Source organism: Lutjanus erythropterus, chromosome 5 (genome assembly GCF_056507025.1).
Source record: "Lutjanus erythropterus isolate fLutEry1 chromosome 5, fLutEry1.hap2, whole genome shotgun sequence".
NCBI lineage: Eukaryota > Metazoa > Chordata > Actinopteri > Lutjaniformes > Lutjanidae > Lutjanus > Lutjanus erythropterus.
This window is the reverse complement of record NC_139321.1, coordinates 22,837,544-22,857,500: the sequence shown is the minus strand read 5'-3', so window position 1 is coordinate 22,857,500 and position 19,957 is coordinate 22,837,544. Positions and strand designations below refer to the sequence as shown.

General features: G+C 41.5%; 1 protein-coding gene across 2 annotated transcripts in view; it reads left to right on the top strand.

Annotated features, from left to right (window-relative positions):
* Positions 1-16,618, top strand: part of frmpd1b (FERM and PDZ domain containing 1b) — a 39,123-nt gene extending 22,505 nt beyond the window's left edge. Inside the window, exons 6-17 of one of the 2 annotated variants that reach the window (XM_084719247.1) lie at positions 1,474-1,519; positions 1,877-1,981; positions 2,153-2,248; positions 4,006-4,131; positions 4,329-4,448; positions 6,079-6,212; positions 7,561-7,687; positions 8,080-8,172; positions 9,205-9,387; positions 9,740-9,887; positions 10,170-11,141; positions 11,970-16,618. In XM_084719247.1, coding sequence (XP_084575373.1) covers positions 1,474-1,519; positions 1,877-1,981; positions 2,153-2,248; positions 4,006-4,131; positions 4,329-4,448; positions 6,079-6,212; positions 7,561-7,687; positions 8,080-8,172; positions 9,205-9,387; positions 9,740-9,887; positions 10,170-11,141; positions 11,970-14,557 — 4,738 coding nt within the window. In that variant the 3' untranslated portion in view covers positions 14,558-16,618. Of the gene's footprint in view, positions 1-1,473; positions 1,520-1,876; positions 1,982-2,152; positions 2,249-4,005; positions 4,132-4,328; positions 4,449-6,078; positions 6,213-7,560; positions 7,688-8,079; positions 8,173-9,204; positions 9,388-9,739; positions 9,942-10,169; positions 11,142-11,969 lie in introns of both variants that reach the window. The other variant, XM_084719246.1, reaches the window with a different exon arrangement.
* The last annotated feature ends 3,339 nt before the right edge of the window (positions 16,619-19,957 follow it).

The following is a 19,957-nucleotide window of genomic DNA, read 5'->3' as shown; positions in this document are numbered from 1 at the left end:
GTGGCACCAAAATGAAAGGCTGTTTTGTCACCATGTGAGCTGTACTGCTTTACAGTGTAAACCATGGAAAACCATCATTATTACCATCAACCACCACCATTTTTTATACACAAATTTCTGTTTTGGAGTGATGCCGAGATTGACAAGTGCCTGATGGTCTGGCACAGCTGAATATGCCGACCCGTAGAGTGATGTGCCACTTGTTCATATACCAGTGTCTACAATGGTATGCAGCTTGTTCTACAGTGTTATGCCACTCTCTCAATGACATATGCTGATGTCTACAGGTGTGGTACAACACTTGTGTTTCACTGGCACATGCTAACGTCAGGTCCTACTGGTAGACTGTGGTAGACAGTGGACTGGACCCTGAGTTGCATACCACCACTGTAGACACCGGCTCAACATGTGCCACTGACCCTCTAGTGACATACCATCAGCCACTTTTTAATCTTGGTGCTGCTGCTTTTTTCATCTAGTTTTTTTGTTGACACTCCAGATAGATGAATAGAAACAGTAGTACACAGATAAGGGACATGCACATTTGTGATTTATTACATGTACTGTATTAAATGTACATCCAGCTCGGCTCCGTTCTGCTTTCTCTGCTGTGACCAGAAAATCTTATATCAATCTTTCATTTAAAGCCATATGCAGTGAACAGAAAACTTTCCACAAAATGACCTCCATGTCAAAAGACAAACAAACAAACAAAAAAAACAACAGTGATGAAATGAGCAACAATGAAAAAATGTGCAAGTAAAAAACCTTCAATATCATAGTTATTTATGAAATGAATATATGTATATGAATGTTAAGAAGCTGTGAAGAGTTTGACAGTTCTGAGAATCGACTCATCAGGAATCTATATGCGAGTGGTTGTTGTGCAAACTGTAGGCAAATGTACTTGACTCTTTTCCATAAATGTGCCAAAACAATTTGCTTGAATGAACGAGAAATTCAAAGCTGTTGGGAACAAAAAAATAGTTGTTAAGACATTTGAACTTATTTTTTTGGGGGAAAAAAAATCTCTTTCAAGCATCGAGCCAAAGCAAATGAGAAAAAAAATGATGCCAACATATTCATGGCATCATTTGTAGCTGAAAGGTTGAAACCACTATGATCTCTCTGTATATCTGAAATACATGTATTTCAATTGTGTTTGTGGATGATGAAAAACAAGATCAGTTACTGGGACCAGCTTCATAATACCAGTGTGTCCGGTCTGTCCAGTGACTCAGTGAACCGTCATAGTTGTTTACGGGAGTGTATTTCTGAGAGTGTGTGTGGATGATTCAGATGAGAATGAGTGTGTGTGTGTGTGTGAGAGAGAAACGCTTAGCAAGTTAAGAGCAAAGGTCAGAGGAGAAAGTGCTTACTTGACAGCAGGACAGAAAGATAATTATCTCTCTTCTATGCATGTGTGTATGTATGTGTGTGGGTCTGTGTGTGTGTGTGTGTTTTTCCACCCAGGGACTTGGAGGATTGTATCACTGTGACTATCCTGCGGCACATGACAGTGAGTACAAAGAAGACATTGATGACCCCCCTCAACACATACACACACACACATTCACGAGTCATTACACCATCCTTCATTTAAATATAAACTCTCTCTGTGTGTCTCCAAGCATGTGACTGTAAGACTGCATCTTCTGACAGGATTAACTGCATTCGCTTGCTTCTAGATTGTGATGTGTAAATGTAAACATGAGTGTGCTTAGCATTTGATTACGGATTTGTGTCTCAAAGTTTGTTTGTCTCAGAATTAATTGTGTCATTGCACTGGTTTGAGTTCAACAAGTGTACGTGTGTCTTGGTCCACAGCCCAGCCCTCACAGGCATAATGAACGTGGTGCGTGTCTTTATGTTGCAGAATCCCAAGTCATCCATCATGTCGGCAGAGAAGAGAGCTCGTCTGAGGAGTAATCCAGTTAAAGTGCGCTTCGCAGAAGAGGTGGTGGTCAACGGGCACACTCAGGTGATGACTGATGAATGACTCTCATTACTAGATCTCTTACTGTCTTGATGAGTCTTTATTTGGTCTTATTTTCTGAGCTGTCATGTGGCCGTTTCCTATTTTATCTGTCCTTGTTTGATATTGATTCCTGTGTGTCTAACCACAGCGATGTCTCTCACTTCTCTTTTCCAGGGAAACTCTCTTCTCTTCTTGCCCAATGTCCTAAAGGTCTATTTGGAGAATGGACAGACCAAGGCCTTCAAGTTTGACAACACTACCACTGTCAAGGTATAAACCCATGTTAGATGTTGAATCTAAGGTCGGGTTCACACCTAAAGGTCCAGTTCTTGAATCGAACCAATGTGAAGATGATGCACTGTTTCAATTTTCCAACTGGTATGATTTACATTCACGAGGGCAAAACTCTAAAAGGTCATGTGGTAGAAATGTCGTTTGATTACCGGTCATACAGTCAGTGGATAAAAATACAACAGGCAGCTCTATTTGTACCTTGAGATCTCACATCTTGGAGCACCATTCTGTCTATGTTGGTGTTTATCTGGATCATATCAGCAGACTTTAGTGGAATTTGTATATGTCTCATAAGACAGTAGGGGTATTAAATAAATTTGTTATGAGTCCAGATTGGTCCCCTGCCAGTCAACATTTTGGTAGCCACTATTTCACCAGTCACCCAAAGATGATACCCATCTGTTATTTGTTTGAATGGTGTTCACTCTGGAACCAAACCTCTCCAGTGGTCACTTAACAGCGATCCAAGACCAGAGAGCCGTTCACAGTTTGAGACCGATTAAAGACAGATTAAAATGTGAATTGTTGAAGGGCCTTGCTGCTACACGACTGGGTCACTTTGGATGAATCTTGAATGCAGGATGGGTAATTGGCCTAAGAGTTGGCAGCATTATTCTTGGTCGGCTGACATGTTTGTCAATACCAGTGCGCTCTATGAAACCCAATGAGAAGACACCTGCTCTACGCTCATTTATATGACCAAACCTTTACCAAGCTGAACTAGAAGGGCACTCAAGGAGTACTGACCTCCGCCAAGGCCGAATGCCCCATCTCACAATGTTAACGCAAGTGAAAAAAGATGTGTTATCTGCCCCATAATTTGGATCTGCTTCAAAATTCACCGGGTTTTTCTTTGCCCCAAGCTACACCTTTCCACCAAGTTTAATGAAAATTGGGCTGCTACTTCTTCCATAATGTATAATGCATTGAAATCATAACCTCCCTGGCAGTAATAGGATGGACACACCCATCTTACTGGAAAACTAGCAATAAGCAACAATTAAAAACAAAATAAAAAGTAAAATATTATAGATAGACTAATCAGTTTATGTCCATTTTATTGAGTGTAAATTACTAAATTTAACTACATCTGATCATCTCATTATTGTCCTCAGAGGACCTCCTTGACCCTCCTCAGTTTTTCATAACCATTATAAGACCAAACAGTGGATCTGTTGCAGTTGTGAAACATTTCCTAGAAACAAGTGGGTGTATTTTGCAATTAAGTACACCACAAGTTATGGTGTGATTGCCTCAAGGGTGTCAGAGTGTGGGTAGGCTGTTATTAGCTCTTCTTAATGGTGGAATATCACAAAAATATTAATTATATAATATACTTTCTGGAGGAGGAAGTTATGAAACATTTAAAAGTGAGGCGAAGGAGGGTGCAGTGACTCAGAGGCATGTAACAGTGAGAATCACTTGTCTGTAACTCTAGATATCATCTCTTAAGTCCAGTTGGACATGTGCGGCCTTAGAGATGGACAGTATACAATTGTCTTATGAGATATGAGGTAGATCAGTAACTCACCACCAGTAAGTCCACATCTGCTGTTGTCTTCATGAGCACATTATTATTATTATTATTGTTACAGCAGGTTTTGTATTTCAGTTTGTATTCCCAGGCTAAGGGGAAACGGGGGGGGGGGGGGGGGGGTCAGATTTGACCATCTGCCATGCATGCAGCATGTTTGTCTAAGGGGGTCTGAACTGTTGGTTTTTCACCATTCCAGGACATTGTTCTGACTCTGAAGGATAAACTGTCCATCCGGGCCATCGAGTACTTTGCCCTGGTGCTAGAGCAACAGTACAGCATCACCAAGCTCCTGCTGCTGCACGAAGACGAGCTCATACAGAAGGTGAAGGAAACAATCAAAACAAACATATAGTAGATTTGGATGGCTGTTTATGCTTGGTGTAATTTACATTATTTTAATGTAACTTTCAAGTATAACAGTTACAGTAGACCTGCTCCACAAGAGAGTCCAACCCAGCTAAGGATGGATGCAGTGTTGTTGCCAAGCATCTTTATACATTTTTTTTTTGTCTTTGCCAGGTGGTGCAGAAAAAAGACTCCCATGACTACAGATGTCTGTTCAGGGTATGTTTCATCCCCAGAGACCCCACGGACCTGCTGCAGGACGACCCCTCTGCCTTTGAGTACCTCTTTTTACAGGTCAGAGAAGCTAAGTCTCTCATCTGCTCTCTATCCACTTGTCTCTTTCTCCGTCCATTTTACCATGTGTTCATACTGCCGGTGGCATACCTACAAAGTGGCCAAATGTGGCCAGCTATATTTACGCCAAGTTGCCAGAGAAGATTACGTCAATGAGCATTTGTGTGTAGAGTCAGCAAACATGGATCATCAAGCTGCATTTTGTTTCGTTGATGTTGCAGTGAGAAAAAAGGGCAGTGTTAAATAAAACTGGAAACTGGCTAATGCTAAGAATTATTTTTTCTTCCAGGATTTGTGGGGAAGTAAAAAAAGACATTTGCTGATGCATCACAGTTTCATTGAATGCTAAAAAAAAAGTTGAGGTCAGCTCGACTTTGATTTGTAGGACGTCACTTTCTGGCTTCATGTTGCCAGCTTCTATTGACAATGGCTTGTTGCCTGATGCTTTGTCACTGGTTTGTTACTGAACATACCGTCAGAGACTTTTTGTAGTTCAGCCTCCATCAGAGGTTGATCTCCTTACTAACATGAAAATCAAGTAGGGTGACCGGTGTCCTACTTTATGCAGCACTTTTATTCTTTGTCCCACGTCCGATATATGGAGACCGTCGTCCACGTTTTGATTTTCAATAGTTAAACCACTGAAGGAACAGTGCTTGCCTAAAATTTGTCTTTTATCCACTTGCAGTGAGGAAAGCAGGGAAGGCTGCCATCATGGGCTATGTTTGATGTTAAGCAAACTGTGCAGATGTGGGTCAAGTGCAGGTTAACCTTTCTCCATCTTTGCTGCCTACACCCAACGGGGAAAATTGCAAGTCAGATTTAGGTGGAATACATTAGAAGCTACCACAAAGACAAGGAAATATAGCTACAACAAAGGCTGGGAAACAACTTAATTATTGTCTATTTGCCCTCTGATTGCTACTGAAACAATCAGAGGGCAAAGTGTTGAGATTTTACAAGCTAAGGTGCAGAATATATTATTATTAAAATTTTAGAATACCTCTCAACAACAACAATTTGTCCCGCATTGTCCCAAATAAACATGCCTCACATTTGGTTTGTAAAGTCGTCTAAATGTTCATACAGTAAAAAAAACCCTTAATTTATGCTCTTGTGCTCTAAACCTGCTGTGAAAAACATTACAAAAATGATAATGCGGTTGCTCCCTGTGTCTTTCTTATATTGGTTCAAAACAACCTTCATCTCATATAAAAAGATTTTCTTTTTAATGTGACTACATAGAATCTTTTAAAAATTTACTGAGGTATCAAAGATGAAATAACAAAACTTGATCATCTCCTGCATACACAAAGCAGTTACCTTTGCATATTTTTGTTGCACTGGGAGCAATGGGAGTGCTACTTATGTCATGTTGATTTATTATTGTACGAGGAGTTTCTGCCTCCTGCTGTCTTTGTTTTTGCTGTAAAAATGGCAGTTTGGATGTCCCAGTGTTGGTTTACTCATAAAGATGCTCACGAGCTGTGTATTTTGCACTGTTTGACATGATGTTCAGCATGTTGGTGTGTTATACAAGTAAATATAAAAACATGATGCTTTTCAGTTGTGTACTGGTATGTTTAGTGTAATGTCTGTATTGCTTTATGCTGTGACTGTGTGCTTCCAGAGTGTTGGGGACGTGCTGCAGGAGCGTTTTGCAGTCGAGATGAAGTGTAACACAGCGCTTCGCCTGGCTGCTCTGCACATGCATGAGAGACTAGATAGTTGTGGACAGACCAGGACCTCTATCAAGAGTATTACGTAAGTCATATGTGTTTATGTGTGCATGTCACACTGGTAGGACACTCCAGCACTCAACTTTACAGGTTCTGTATAATTTTGGACATCTAGGGGTTTGAGCTCACTCTACTACTGCAATCACTGTAATTTGGGAGGGATAAGAGTGCACGCTCAATGCCTAATCTATTAATGTGATTGGAAAGCATTTTGTTTGTGTGCACAAGGGTGTATATTTGTCCTGTTTCCTGTGTGAGGATCAAATGTTTTTTATTGTGCTTTTCAAATTTAGGCCTACATCTTCCTGTCTTTCTCCATCTGTCTCTTTCACACTTGTACAAGAGCTATAAATGCAGACACATGCGCACAGATCCATTTCCCAAAAGACCAAATCACTGACTCATAGATTAATATGGTTATATACGTCATTGCAATCATAAATACTCTGTGTTGCAGACGCAGGCTTTTTTTTTTTTTTTTTTTTTTATATCTCAAATTAAATTGATGATGCAGCCATGGTTACAGGGCTTTCAAATACAAAATATGGCTGTTAGTAACATCTAGTGGCAGCTATGAAAAAAACAACACCAGCTGTACCTGTATTTGATTTTCATTTCAAGCTTACTTGCTGATAAATAGGCTTACTTGTATCTCTCAAACGATACGAGACTATAGAAATAGACTCTTCAATGTAGAAAAAGGAGGCACAGTGATTAGATCATGTTCAGCAGGACCATGATCACCTCAGGGACAGACCCGGGAAAAGAGCTATGCTAACCCATCTTAGCACCACTTTGATTATGCACCAGCCAACACCCTCCTTCTCAGATGATAGTAAACATAACCCAATGCTAATCCAGGAATTAAGCCATAAATTGGTACGTAGCACCAGTTTGGCTGGAGCTAACATTACTGCAGATAATAAGCTAGTCATCCAGACATGCTACTGTTTGCAGCTTATGTCGGAGCAGCTAATGCTAGTTAGTGCTAATCTATGATAGGACAGTTGCTGTTCAGAGGAGGGCCTTAGTGAAGGGTCAATTAGAGTACAATTGTTTTTAGTGTAATAAAGGCTGTACCAGTGGAACCAGTGTTTGCTATTATGTGCCAAAAGTTTACGCCACCTAGCTTATGAGGTTAATATTAGGCACGACATAGTGTATCTTTCTTACCTGCCCTACAAATCTGTATTGGTTTTAGCTTTTTTTTCCCCAGTCCCAAGCTGTCTTTCAAATGCAACACTAATATTAACTTGGTTCTGGGCAAACTCAAGCACATAGCAGTGGGCTACTGTAGTTCAGTTTCACATTCAGTTTTAGCAGGTGTTGAAATGACAGTGCTTTTCATTCCTCTGTGTCTTTGATGATGACAGGAAGGAGTTTGGCCTTGACAGCTTCATCTCTCCCACGCTGCTGGGCAACATGAGGGAGAAGGACCTGAGGAAAGCCATCAGTTACCACCTCAAAAAGATTCAGTCCCTGCTAGAGCCACGCCAGAAGGTAGGTACAAGACTGATGGATGAGTGGAAGGAAATACTGAGAGGTGTTAAGAAATAGAAAGTGACAGTTTAGTAGTGGCTTTGGGGTACTTTATAGCTGACACTTACAGTGACTGCTAATCTTCCTGAGGTTTACAGTAAAGTAGTATATGGAGTGACAGCAGTTGGGAGTCAGATAGATGATGAGTGGGAGGGTAATTAAAAAGGAAATAGTAGGTCAGGGCTGGGATAGTGTTTCTGGGAAAAGCATATTTCTCTGTGGAGAGCATTATTTTGGTCAGTGAGCCAACCAGGACATTCCCCGTTTTTTTCCCCCACTGTGTTCCCCTGTTAGCCTGTCCTGCTCTCACTCTTATTTTTGTCTCTTCTCCCATGTCCACTGTGGTGTTGTAGGTAATATCTGCTACTCAGGCTCGGTTGGCCTACCTCACTCAGCTGGGAGAGCTCATTTCATATGGAGGACGATCATACACAGCTACGATGATGGTAAGGGTTAGGAGCCTGATGGGTTCATTTCCCAGAGCTTACATTATGATGTCATTACGTTGTTATTACATCATTATTCTGCACATTTATTAGGGTTGTTCGGATACCAATACCAGTGTAGAATAAGCTTCCAATACTGCCTAAAATGTGGAACCAGGTATCTGCGAGTACAAGAATCTATGCACTGATCTGATACCACATAATGTATTAATTCTAAACAGGACCCAACTTCCTAACAGTGTCCTGTACACCTAATTTTATGGTCAGCAGAGGAGAGAAACTCAGTATCAGATCGCATTGCAAGGATTGTGTGCGCAAGGATGTGGTAAACACAAAGTCTCTGGAGTCTGTGTTGTATGTCCCAGGCTGCAAACCCATCTGACTGAGTATTCTTGCTCTAGTGTTCACATCCATATGCATTATATACTGTAAAAAATTATTACTTAAATAAAAATAATGTACCCACTGTACTGCTTAATAAAAAAACACAAAATTATACAATAACTAAGTAATAAAAATAACCCAAAAACTATAATGTGTGCAGTAATTACAGTTACATGTCCATTTGGAGCGATGATTGTGCACATCCTAAAAAAATAATACTACACATACGCAAATGTCCAGTTATAAATCAAATATACATCCGGTCAGCTAATCAACTTCAAAATGAGTACCCAGTATATTGTATATAATCACTGTTATTTCAGTCTTTATTAACTGATTTAGTTTGTTTTTGTGGTGATCCTCAGTAAACCTGGAGCTTTTTAAAGTCATCTTTCTTTTGTGATTGTGAAATGGATTTGAATTTGAACTATTTTGTGGTTGTGGAGAAAACAAAACTGACTCTTTACTGAGATTTTTTTTTTACACAGTGATATGATATCGGTGCTTGGTATTGGCTTATACACAAAGTTCAGGTGTCAGAAATGGTATCAGGAAGGAAAAGAGGGTCTCAGAACATTTCTAATATTTATCTATGTCCTATTCCTTTTCTATTATGACGCATGCTTCCTCGGTCTCACCTACTTTCAGCTTCAGGACCGGGAAGTATTAGTTAGCCTGCTGGTGGGAGCCAAGTATGGGATGAGTCAGGTCATCAACCACAAGCTGAACGTGATTTCTACGCTGGTGGAGTTTAGCAGCATCAGCCGAGTGGAGCTGCTGTCGGAGTCGGACAAAGTCAGCCTACTGCGCATCTCACTGCACGACATGAAGGTATGGTAGGCACTGGATGTAAATATGTGGTAATCGAGATGTTGGGCTCTATTATTCATTAACTTGTAGGCACTTACACAGTGACACAGATACAAGAACTGGATCTTCACTCACCACACCACATTTGCTCCAAAGCTCATTCTAGAGTAAATATAGGTCAGCTATTTCTCTTCCAATACACAAACAGTATACAGCCTAAGGGTATGTGTGGTAGCTATATAAAGCTAATTCACTGGACTCAAAGGTGACTCTCTCTCCCTCTTTCTCCCACTCCATTGCCCTTTCTCCCTTACCCTTTGGCTTTAATCACTGCCACTTTACCTTATCTTCTGCTGTGCCCTCCCCCTCTCAGCCATTTGCCTTACTGATGGACTCTCTGGCAGCCAAAGACTTAGGGTGTCTGCTGGGAGGCTACTACAAACTCCTGGTTGATCCCAGTGTCAGTGTCTTCCGTCTGGGGCGCCCAAAAGTGAGGGTGCACCGGATTCCTGCTGAAGAAGGTGTGTGTGGGAGGTTCGCCGTAATAGAGGGCGTGTGCTATGAATCCCTATCAAGTGAGCAAAAGTTGTTTCACTTTTAAATCATCACTTTCTGGCTTTGGCCTTTTGATAGACATTTTTCACATCACATGTTGATTTATATCACCAGCCAGTACGGGTACGGATAGAAAAGCCAGCCATGTTGCACCATCAAATTTTAAATTTTATTCTGCTTTAATATAGTACTAACAAATTGTTTTGCAATCTTTCTCTGGTGTTTGTCTATGTTCCTGTTGTTATTAGGTTATGTGTCTCGCTGCTGTAGTGACTCAGATGATTCAACAGATGAGGATGACCCAATGGATTCTCAGAATTACAAACGCCCAGACCCGGCAAGTCAGGACTGGGAGGAGAGGAGGAGAGAGGAGGAAGAAAAGAGGAGAGAGGAAGAAAGAAAAGAGAGAGAGGAGCACAAAGGCAAAAAGGAAGTGAAGATAATAGTGACAACAGAAGGTAAGGAAAATGAGGGTGAAGACGAAGGAGGAGCAACAGGAAGTGGTTTGCGTAAATTTAGTATCATGGATGAAGAAATGAACCTGGAGACCACCTGGTATCACACTGACCCACGGGTCACCAGCAGCTTCTCCAGCTTGTCGAGTGGCTCCTTGAGCGCTGCCCTGGAGGAGAGCAGTGCTGCAGCCAAAGTCCCATCTCGTCGGGAAGCACTCCATGGAACACGCACAAGCGAGGATCTACCGAGCTTGGACGTTCACCACCCCTACCTCCTGGAGCCAAAACGCCACCAAGGGCCTCTGCGACCCACCAACCTCAATTATCGGGGCAATGACAACTCTTGTCTCTGCTTTGCTGAGCTCTCCAAGGCTGATTTCCTTCCTAGCCCACCTGAGGCTACAAGCGATGATGACGATGATGATGATGATGAGGAGGAAGAACATGGGGTGGAGGAACTCAGACGCATTTCTAAGATTCCTAGTTCAAGAGATTTGAGACTGATTGACAGTATGCCCTTTGAAAGATCACCCATTAAAAGAAAGAAAAAGATTCCTCCCAAAGTCCCATTAAGGACGAGTTCCATTCCTGGGCACAAAGCAGGACAGGCTGAGCAGCGCCTCTCCAAGGACGAAGAGGGTTTGTTCCTGACACCTTCACCAAACCCCAAACCAGCTCTGTTTGTCAAAGATGCTGTCTCAGAGTCTGAGGATGAGTTCTTTGATGCACAGGAGAGATTTACTCCCCCAGTTCCTGATCTATCAGGTTTGTTTGCAGCATGTTTGTTATGACTTTGCAGATAGATAATAATCCTAGTCATGATTTCTGAAGCCAATTTGTTTATGGTGGCATGTTTGGCTTTTTATGTGATGGCAACATGTGAGATCAGTAGCTATATTTACTTGGACTCTGTTAATTATCATAATAATAGCCCAATCAGAACAAAAGTGCCTCATGTAAACACATCAGTGTCTTCTGGCACTGGCTGGATTGGAAGGAATTTTCAACTGGATTGAGAAGAGTTGTGTAAAATGTGGAAAATAATAACCATATTCTTATTCTGATCATTTCTTGTGGTTGTAATAAATATATTCCTTCTGTGCATGTCTTCCTCATGCAGGGGAAGGTGATGTATCACAAAAAGTTTCCGGGAGGGACATAAACATAATTGTAGCAAAACAGAGCTCGTCAGTAGCAGATATTACTTTTCTGTTAGAAACTCTAAAGGGTTTAAAGAGGCTAATATTGTTCCCAGGATATGATTAGGGTCCATCTTGAAAGTAAGCAGGCAAAACACTTCTTCATTTACTGGCATTTGGCAAAATAGAGCCATTTCTTCTTCTGCTGCTGCTGCTATATTTCCAGCAGACTAGAGGCTTCACGTTTTGTGCATATCAAAAAAGTTATATTGTGACTAACGCTGTGGGGCATGTAAAGAAACATTTATCAGATTAATGTATTTAATGTCCATGTAAACAGTTAAGTTGGAATTCCTGATCAAAATGTGATTAAAGGAGGTTGGGGAAAATTTGTGCAAACTCACTGATATCTTTCTCCTGTCCTTTTCTTTTGGTTTGTCTCTGTCTCTCACAGACGCTGAGCTTGCTGACCGACGGAATGCTAATCGGTTGAGTGGAACCTGGAATGGTCTTCCAGGTCTGCCAGGAAAAGAGCCATCCTCCCCCCTTGCCAATAAAGCCCAATTACCTAAAATAAAGAAGGAAGAGGAGAAACCTAAAGGTCCAAATCAAATTACCAACCAACAGCCCAGTCCACCAAAACCACCTCAGAAACCTGAAGTTAAGGTCAAACCACCCTTGGCACCTAAACCTCAGATCCCTCCCAAACCTCAGATCATTCCTCCCAAATCACCCCAGCATGGGAGGTCATACGCCCACTGCAATGGGGATGCCTCTGGACGTCTGTCCTCTGAACTCCTGGAAATGGAGCCAGACACCATGGAGTTCAAGTCTGTCACATCTGGGGCAGGTGGACTTCCTCTTTCATCACCCCTGATCACAGCAGTGCGGTGCAGCAAGCAACCAGCACCCATTCCAACTCCACAAACTGAGGACAAGACAAAAAGGCAAGAAAACAGCCCAAAACAGAATAAAGATCTGAGAATGGAGAAAGAGAATGGAGTGCACGATGTTTCAAATGACAAAGCATACACTCCTGATGAAAAGGAAACTCCTAAAGTTGAAGGAATAAGCAATGGGACTGCCCTACCTACAAAAAAGCCACCAAACCTACCCAATATCCCTCGCTCAAATTCAGGTACAAAGCTATCCATTCCCCCTCCGGTGCCCCCCAAACCCACTTCTCCTGGTAATTTCCACCCCTTGTCACTACCTGCTAGTTCTCCTGTTTCCCCAACTGATCCAAGCAAAGGGATCTTTAAGGAAGGCCTCAGTCCACCAAATGGAATCCTTCCTTGGGGCAGCCGCAATGGCAGCGTCCAGTCAGGACCCAGGAGGGTCTCTCTGAGTCATGAAAGCCTGTCACCCAAAAATACAGATGCACCTCTCACCCTTACCACTTCCCTCACCTCAACTAACTCCAAAGGTGTTGGGGGACTAGAAAGCAGAGAGCCTGGAAGATCCGGATCAGGGTCAGACCTGAGGACCAGCTCTTCCAGCTTGGGAGGTAGACTACCAGCGTCTGCCCTGAGAGGGAAGATCCAGGCTCTGCCTTGGTACATGACCCGTTCCCAGGAGATTTTGGGAACTCTGGACTATCCCTCTACTAGCTCCATCAATGGAGACACATCTGGATTTGGTTCTGGTTTGTCTGTAGCCAGTGGTTTATCAGACTTAAACAAGACTCCTGTCAAGGAAAAAGAGCCTGAGACCTCAAAGTCACCAGGGAAAGGGAACATTTTAGAGGATGGGGCTGAGGTTGTCATAGCCACCATCAAAGAGGCCCAGGAAGTGACCTCACACATGAAAAAGGCCAATGGGACAAATGGCTCCCACCCTAATCTGAGTTTCAAAGAGAATAATGTGCACCGGGGCAGTGTTTCATCTGAGCAACCTCAGTCACGGTCCCACTCAGCAGTAGGGTTGGGAGGTGTGTCCAACATGCAAATTGGAGGTGACTCACCAACCTCCTCACTTGCAGATAGCACTCCTCCACAACAACACCGGGAGGCTTGTGGCTGCCGCACTGTTTACGCTAACTGTTTCAGTGGAGAAGTTGAGGATGGTGTCAGCTTTGATGAGGAGCTTACCGTTTACGAGTTCTCCCGCCGCACACGGCCCAAACCTGCCCGACCTGCAACTGTTGCCTCTCCTACAACACCTTCTCCCAACCCCAATATCCTGTCACTGCTTAAGGACAACCCCCGCCCACTCTCCACTTTCTCCACAGCCTCCTCTGAACTCAGTCCCCTAGTTTCACGTCCGGTTTCCCCCACAACGTCACTAGGTTGTCCTCTTCGTTCACTTACCAACAAGAATTATGGTGGGCTGAAAGGAGGTTTTGCGTCATTACGTCAAGATATAGACCAACTTCTGCTGGTCTTAGAGAGGGGAGCACTGGAACAATCCCAACAAACATCATGTCAAGACTCACAGCAGGATATCACAGGCATAAAAGTAGGTCCTGACCTAAATCATAATGGTACTGAAGCCAGTATGACTCCAACATCCAGCTCAAATTGTACTGGGACAAACACCGCTGCTATGACAGAGGCTGAAAGAAGTCTTCTCCAGGCAGAGGCTAGACGACTGGCATCTGGGTGTCAGCGGGCCACACGTGTAGGTTGGGCTCCTGATGAAGCCTTGCGCTCTTTATCTAACAGCTTCAGTGCCCTGGTTCAGTTGTCAGCAGCCTGCCTGCGAACAAACCCCTGCCCTGGTTGTGACATCTGCCATAATACGAGTCTGGTCCACGATGATGACGATGACAACCAGGAACCCATGGACAAGTTAAAAGAGATAGTGGGTCTGTATCGGGAGTTTGTTGGGGCTGTTGAGACAGCTGGAACTGGAATTGGGGTTGGGGGAAAGAGTGTGGGCCTCACAGGGTCTGGACAGGGCCAGGGGGAGAGTGATGGTGTGAGGCTACTAGCCAAACGCTGTACTGTGCTCATCTCTTCTGTATTCGCTCTCACACAGCTCTTCCGGACACGCACATTAGACACCTCGGACACGCCTGGACACGTACCTCTCAACTTTTGACCTGTGAACTTTTACCCACTAATAACCCACTGACTGTAGAGGCGAGACAAGATGAAACAGCACAGAGCGATATGGTGTGTACCCCCTGTGTTCTTGTACAGTAAGTGCCATGCACACCACAGCACACAAACTTTAACCCACATTACACATACCCACATGGAAAACAGACACCAAACAACTAAAGGAAGAGAGAAAACTTCATTGCTTGGCCTCTTCTTGGACGCATATGGACTATGCATTTGTACATATGAATTTTATAATTATCTTATAATTCTCTTATTTTATGATACAATATGTGTATGTATGTAAGGATGGATTACCCATGTATGTATTTATGTATTTATTTTTACAATATTTGCACCATAGTCTGTGATGTGCAGGTCTCTGGTGGAAAAAAAAAACTATGGATGTCACTGGAATTTTTATTTTTCCTTCTCTTTGAGACAGTATTATGTTATCTTTTGCTGCTTTAAAGGTTTCTCCACTCCACAAGGTGTAATCTGTAAATTGTCATTTTTCAAGTTTAGTATAACAGTACTGACAAGATACAGAAAATATACTTTATCACACTTGCAAAAAGTTATTAACTGATTTGTTTTATATGTGCAGGGACCGCACCTTTCTAAGGATTTAGTTTTTCAACAATACAGTCACATATTAATGGGATACAAAACTATACCATTACAAAGCAGGGAGAGCACTTTTGACTGTTACAGATTGCACCTTTTTATGAGACACATACCCTTGTGTAAAATGTTTTTTCTACCCCTTCCCCGGTCCTGACTGACTCTTGAGTGAATGCTTCTTGGAAATACTCCCATTACCCAAACGTATGCAGTATTATAACATTAATCTAGTTTTCATCCAAAGGACATTACATATATATTTTCTGGGAATGTGTGGGTGAGGCCCAGGGAGCAAAACAGGGGGACCTTATTTATGTAGTTAAAAAAAAAAGTTTTTGACTCGGCACAAGCTTGACTGTTAAACTATGTCCAGATGTAGCAAAGATCCAAAGTCTTAAAAAAAACACTGAGCCACAACTGTTCCCCACTACGGTTTCCTCTTTTGGCACACCACCTTATTAATAACATACTGACTGACAGATGGACTGACTGCTGTATGCTGGGGTCAGAAGTGTAGATATACATTTATAGCGTTGTGTCCTATTCCGTCTTTACCTTAGTTTATGGCTATGCAAACATAAACTCCCCACTCCCCCCACATACTGTATTCTTGTTTTTTTTGTGCTAACATTAAAAACAACAATAGCTGCATTATGTTTGTCTGAATATAATGGGTGCTTTCTTTGTTTGGAATGTTGGCCTTTGTCTTGTTTCGGGAAAACTTACTGCATTATGGATTGCAACATTCTGCAAAGTTGCATGTTATTAGCATTTTCTGTCAATATAAAGACTCCTGTCTATACTGATGTCTGTGAATTGTCAGTAAAAGGATTACATTGCTCGATCAGTTTGCTGATGTACAGTGTTCACTAACTAGCTCGTCCATATCACACGATGCCAACTCATTTAATCAGCCATCCGATTTGGAGGATTTACTAGAGCCACCTACGACAACAGAAAGGTAATTAAGCCAAATCAGTCAGCAGTTGCTTATACAAAAAATGATAAGGGGATTAGCTGAAATCAGGACTGCTTAAATGTTCAGGGACTGCTGGTGTGGAGAAAGGTAATATATTGAATTATATTGAATTTTCCAAATAGATGACTGAAGGAATTGTCGAGGTGGCCATGCTTGGAAAAAAAAAAAAAAAAAAATCAGTTCGGCGGCAGTGTCCATCACAGTACTAACATCAAAACATACTGTATGTCTCAGGAGCATCTCTAGTTGTCCATCAAGCAGGCCCAAACAAGAAGAAGAGCCTGCGTCACATATTTGTTTTGTTTCTGTATGGCAAAACTGTATCAATCGCATTTCATTTTCAGAGAGGACAGTGTGTTTCTACATGAGCAGTCACTTTTCCATACCCACGTACAATGAAGTCGATGTACCAAGAAATGTATTGTTTGGGAATAAATTACACATTGACCTAAATGATGTTGAACATCTGAGTGTGTTTTGTTTACAGAACAGTTATGTACTAATTTCATGAAACAACTTCCTTGGCCTCGACTATACTGACTAGGGCTGCACAATGAGGGTTTCTGCAGGTTACAATAAGTTAAATTTAAGATTTGTTAAGACCATTATGAATGACATATTACACACTAATGTGGTTTGCTCTGATAAAATCTCATCAGAATACACAGTTTGCATTTTTGGTTATACATTTTTTCCCCAAAACACATTTAAAAGTAAGACTGAGGTTAATATAACTTTATTGAAAAGGCCTAAAATTTTAGACTTTTAAGGACCTAAAGAAATCCCGCACAGTTAATCAAAATGTTATCACAATATGGCCAAGTGCAATATCCAAATCATCTAGGTTTTTGAGAAAGGAAAAACAAAATTGCATTATAACAAAGTACTGTAGTGCTGCAGAGTTGCTCTCGACTACAAATCTTGTTCTCCTGATGTAAGAACACGTTTTATTGGTACAGATCCCAACAAATGTCACATCATCATGATTTTCATTGTGTTTCTTCAGTAAAAATGAAAATTGTGATGCAAAATTGATCTTTCCCCATCATGAATCATATCGCAATGGTAACATCTGACAAAAAATCCCAATGTTTTGGTTTTTTTTGCCATAATGTGCAGCCCTAATATTGCCTTCTATCTGTGCAATTTGTCACTAATTTGAAAAGCCAATTGGTGTCTAATATGCAAATGCTGGCAAAGAACCTGAAGCCTCCAGCTCAGAGTGAGAGTTAGCGTTAGCTGTGTCAGCCACTGCCACACAACATAAACAAATAAAAGATGCTAACTACACTTACCATTCTCATTCGTGCACAACAGACTCCTCGTCTGAGTCTGGGTCTGACTGAGGCTCAAATATGTATGGCTGAATCTCTCCAGTGTTTTCTCTGATGCTAACGCTATCCAGCTTGATGCTTACTGCTCTTTCACCCGTCAGCCCAGCACAACTGGCTGTGGTGGGGATGGCACAGGGCCAGATCCAGTTTCTCATGTGTAGTAGTAGATGTGCTTCCGGCCCACTTTGATGGTTTTTAAAAAACTTTTTTTAAGTGGGAAAATTGTGTTAAATAAAATATTAATGATAGCAGAGTATTTTTACATACTGGAGGACATTCTGTCTGGAGGAGAACTTTAAATGTACCATCTGGGCCTAGCATTAAACCAAGGGGTGAATACTTAACAGCAGAAAGCATGAAGATTTGAAGATACACCTCAGCAGTCTAAATAGCCTCTCAATTTGTACCGTCACTGCACTAATACTGTTAATAAGGATTACTGTGGGATTTCTTTCCCAGCATTGAGTTGGTGTACTTCCACAAAGGCAGTGTTTATCTATTAATGTAGCACACAGAGGTCTTTTCTCTTTCTTTCATTTGGCACTAGGAATGTCTTTAAATTATTTACAAAGAGAGCCGGCCGAGTTAGAGCAGCATTTCTTCTGCTGTTATTAAAAGGCATGCTTAAATTATGAATCTGAATGAAAAAATTTAAGATTTAAGCAAATATGACTCACAGACGTTTGTGAGGTTGAAAAGAATCAGCAAGAGTGGAGAGGCTTTGTAACCACAGCAGCTCAACCCTGTCTGATCCAAAGTCCCCATGTCAGATTGCCCTTAATCTGATCATTATCTGCAGTCTGACTTCTTGACACAGTAATCTAGAAAGTCGCACTCTGCACTGTTGCACACGTACAAAACATGGTCTGACAGAGACAATGCAGATAGAGGTGTTGAACTACTCTGTATTTGAGTGTTTGCACCATTCTTCATTATGATTCAATGTTACAGCTCGACTACAATGCATCATTGTAATGGTGATGCTGTTTGTGTGATTGATTACACAAAAGGGATTACGGTGCATGTTTGGGCAAGGGCAGGGCAGATATATGAGACATGTTGTTAAGTGTTAGTCACAAGGAGGACTGGTACACAGGTCATAAGACACACACAAGCCATTCAGTTTCATAATGTGTAGGTGCCTCCATTGCCTAAATAAAACATAAATAACCTATGATGGAAAGAAAACATTTTGAAGATGGTTAAAAAATGCTGCTGAGGTACGTGTAAAAGGCACACATAAATAGTAAATTTGCTAATGTTAGCAAAACACTAGCTAACTATCTAGCTCACAGTTGATGGAGATTAGCTAGCTTGTTAGCTAGCATATTTCTAACATTGTCTATGAGGTAATGTAGATTACGTAGCTAGTAACTACGACTGGCTAACTTAAGATGTGACCTGTCTCCTACAGGTCCCCAAGCAACATCTTTTCACCATGTTCAAAGTGTTTTCTTTTCAACATTGATGAGTCTAGCACATTGCCTATCAAAATAGAGGAAACATAAAAGTTGATTGAGTTTCCAAAAGGGGCGGGACTTAGGAACAGTCAATTTGTCAGATTTTTTTTTGTGAATTAAGCTAAAACAAATTTAACACATTTATTCCCATTAACACCAACTTAAGAGACGTATTTACTGTCAACACCTTTAATTGATTGATTTGAAACATTTCACTTGGTTGCAATAATCATTATGACATTTTCATAGTGATTTAATGACTTGTGCTTCATGGAAAGTGGCAATTATAAACAGCATTATGTAATATAAGCGAGGGTGTCCCACTTCCAAAACTCAATTCAATACAAAGTCTTATTTTCGAAAAGGAAAACCTAGGAAATCCTAAAAAAATCTCATGAAACAGTACACTGAATGACCAGTCAAAATGAAAAGAAATAAGGAAATAGGCCAAGTGATCCATTTACATGGCAGCTTGAGCTTTTTGTGCCACTGAACATTACCCTCTGCCCCTGTCGTCTCTCAGCACCATTACTGCTCAGTCTCCCTCTCAGTGTCCAAGCAGCATGCCTTTCCTCTTTGGGCTGTCGTACCCAGCGAGAGCTGCTGCATGGTGACTGCATCTACTCAAGCTTGAAATCTGAGCCCATTATGTCAACAGATGTTACAGACAGAGAGGAGAGCAAGCGTGAGATAAAGATATACAAGAGTGGGCAGCAGGAGGAGACAAATACATGTATAAAACAAGTAATATTGAAGTTTAGAAAAGAGGGGAAAATGGAGGAGTTCTGTATTCAATAAACAAACAATAACCCAAAAGTGAACAATTCAATGATGGTCCTGAAGCTGCAATGTTTTTGTTAAAAATAACATCTTAAACAAAGGGAAGCCATTTTCTGTGGGATTATTTGTTGCTATAGGGTTGCTCTGATAGCAGAATAAGAAAGTGCCTCCGATATAACTAAAAATACCAGTATCTGCAAGTACAGGAGTCTATTCACCAA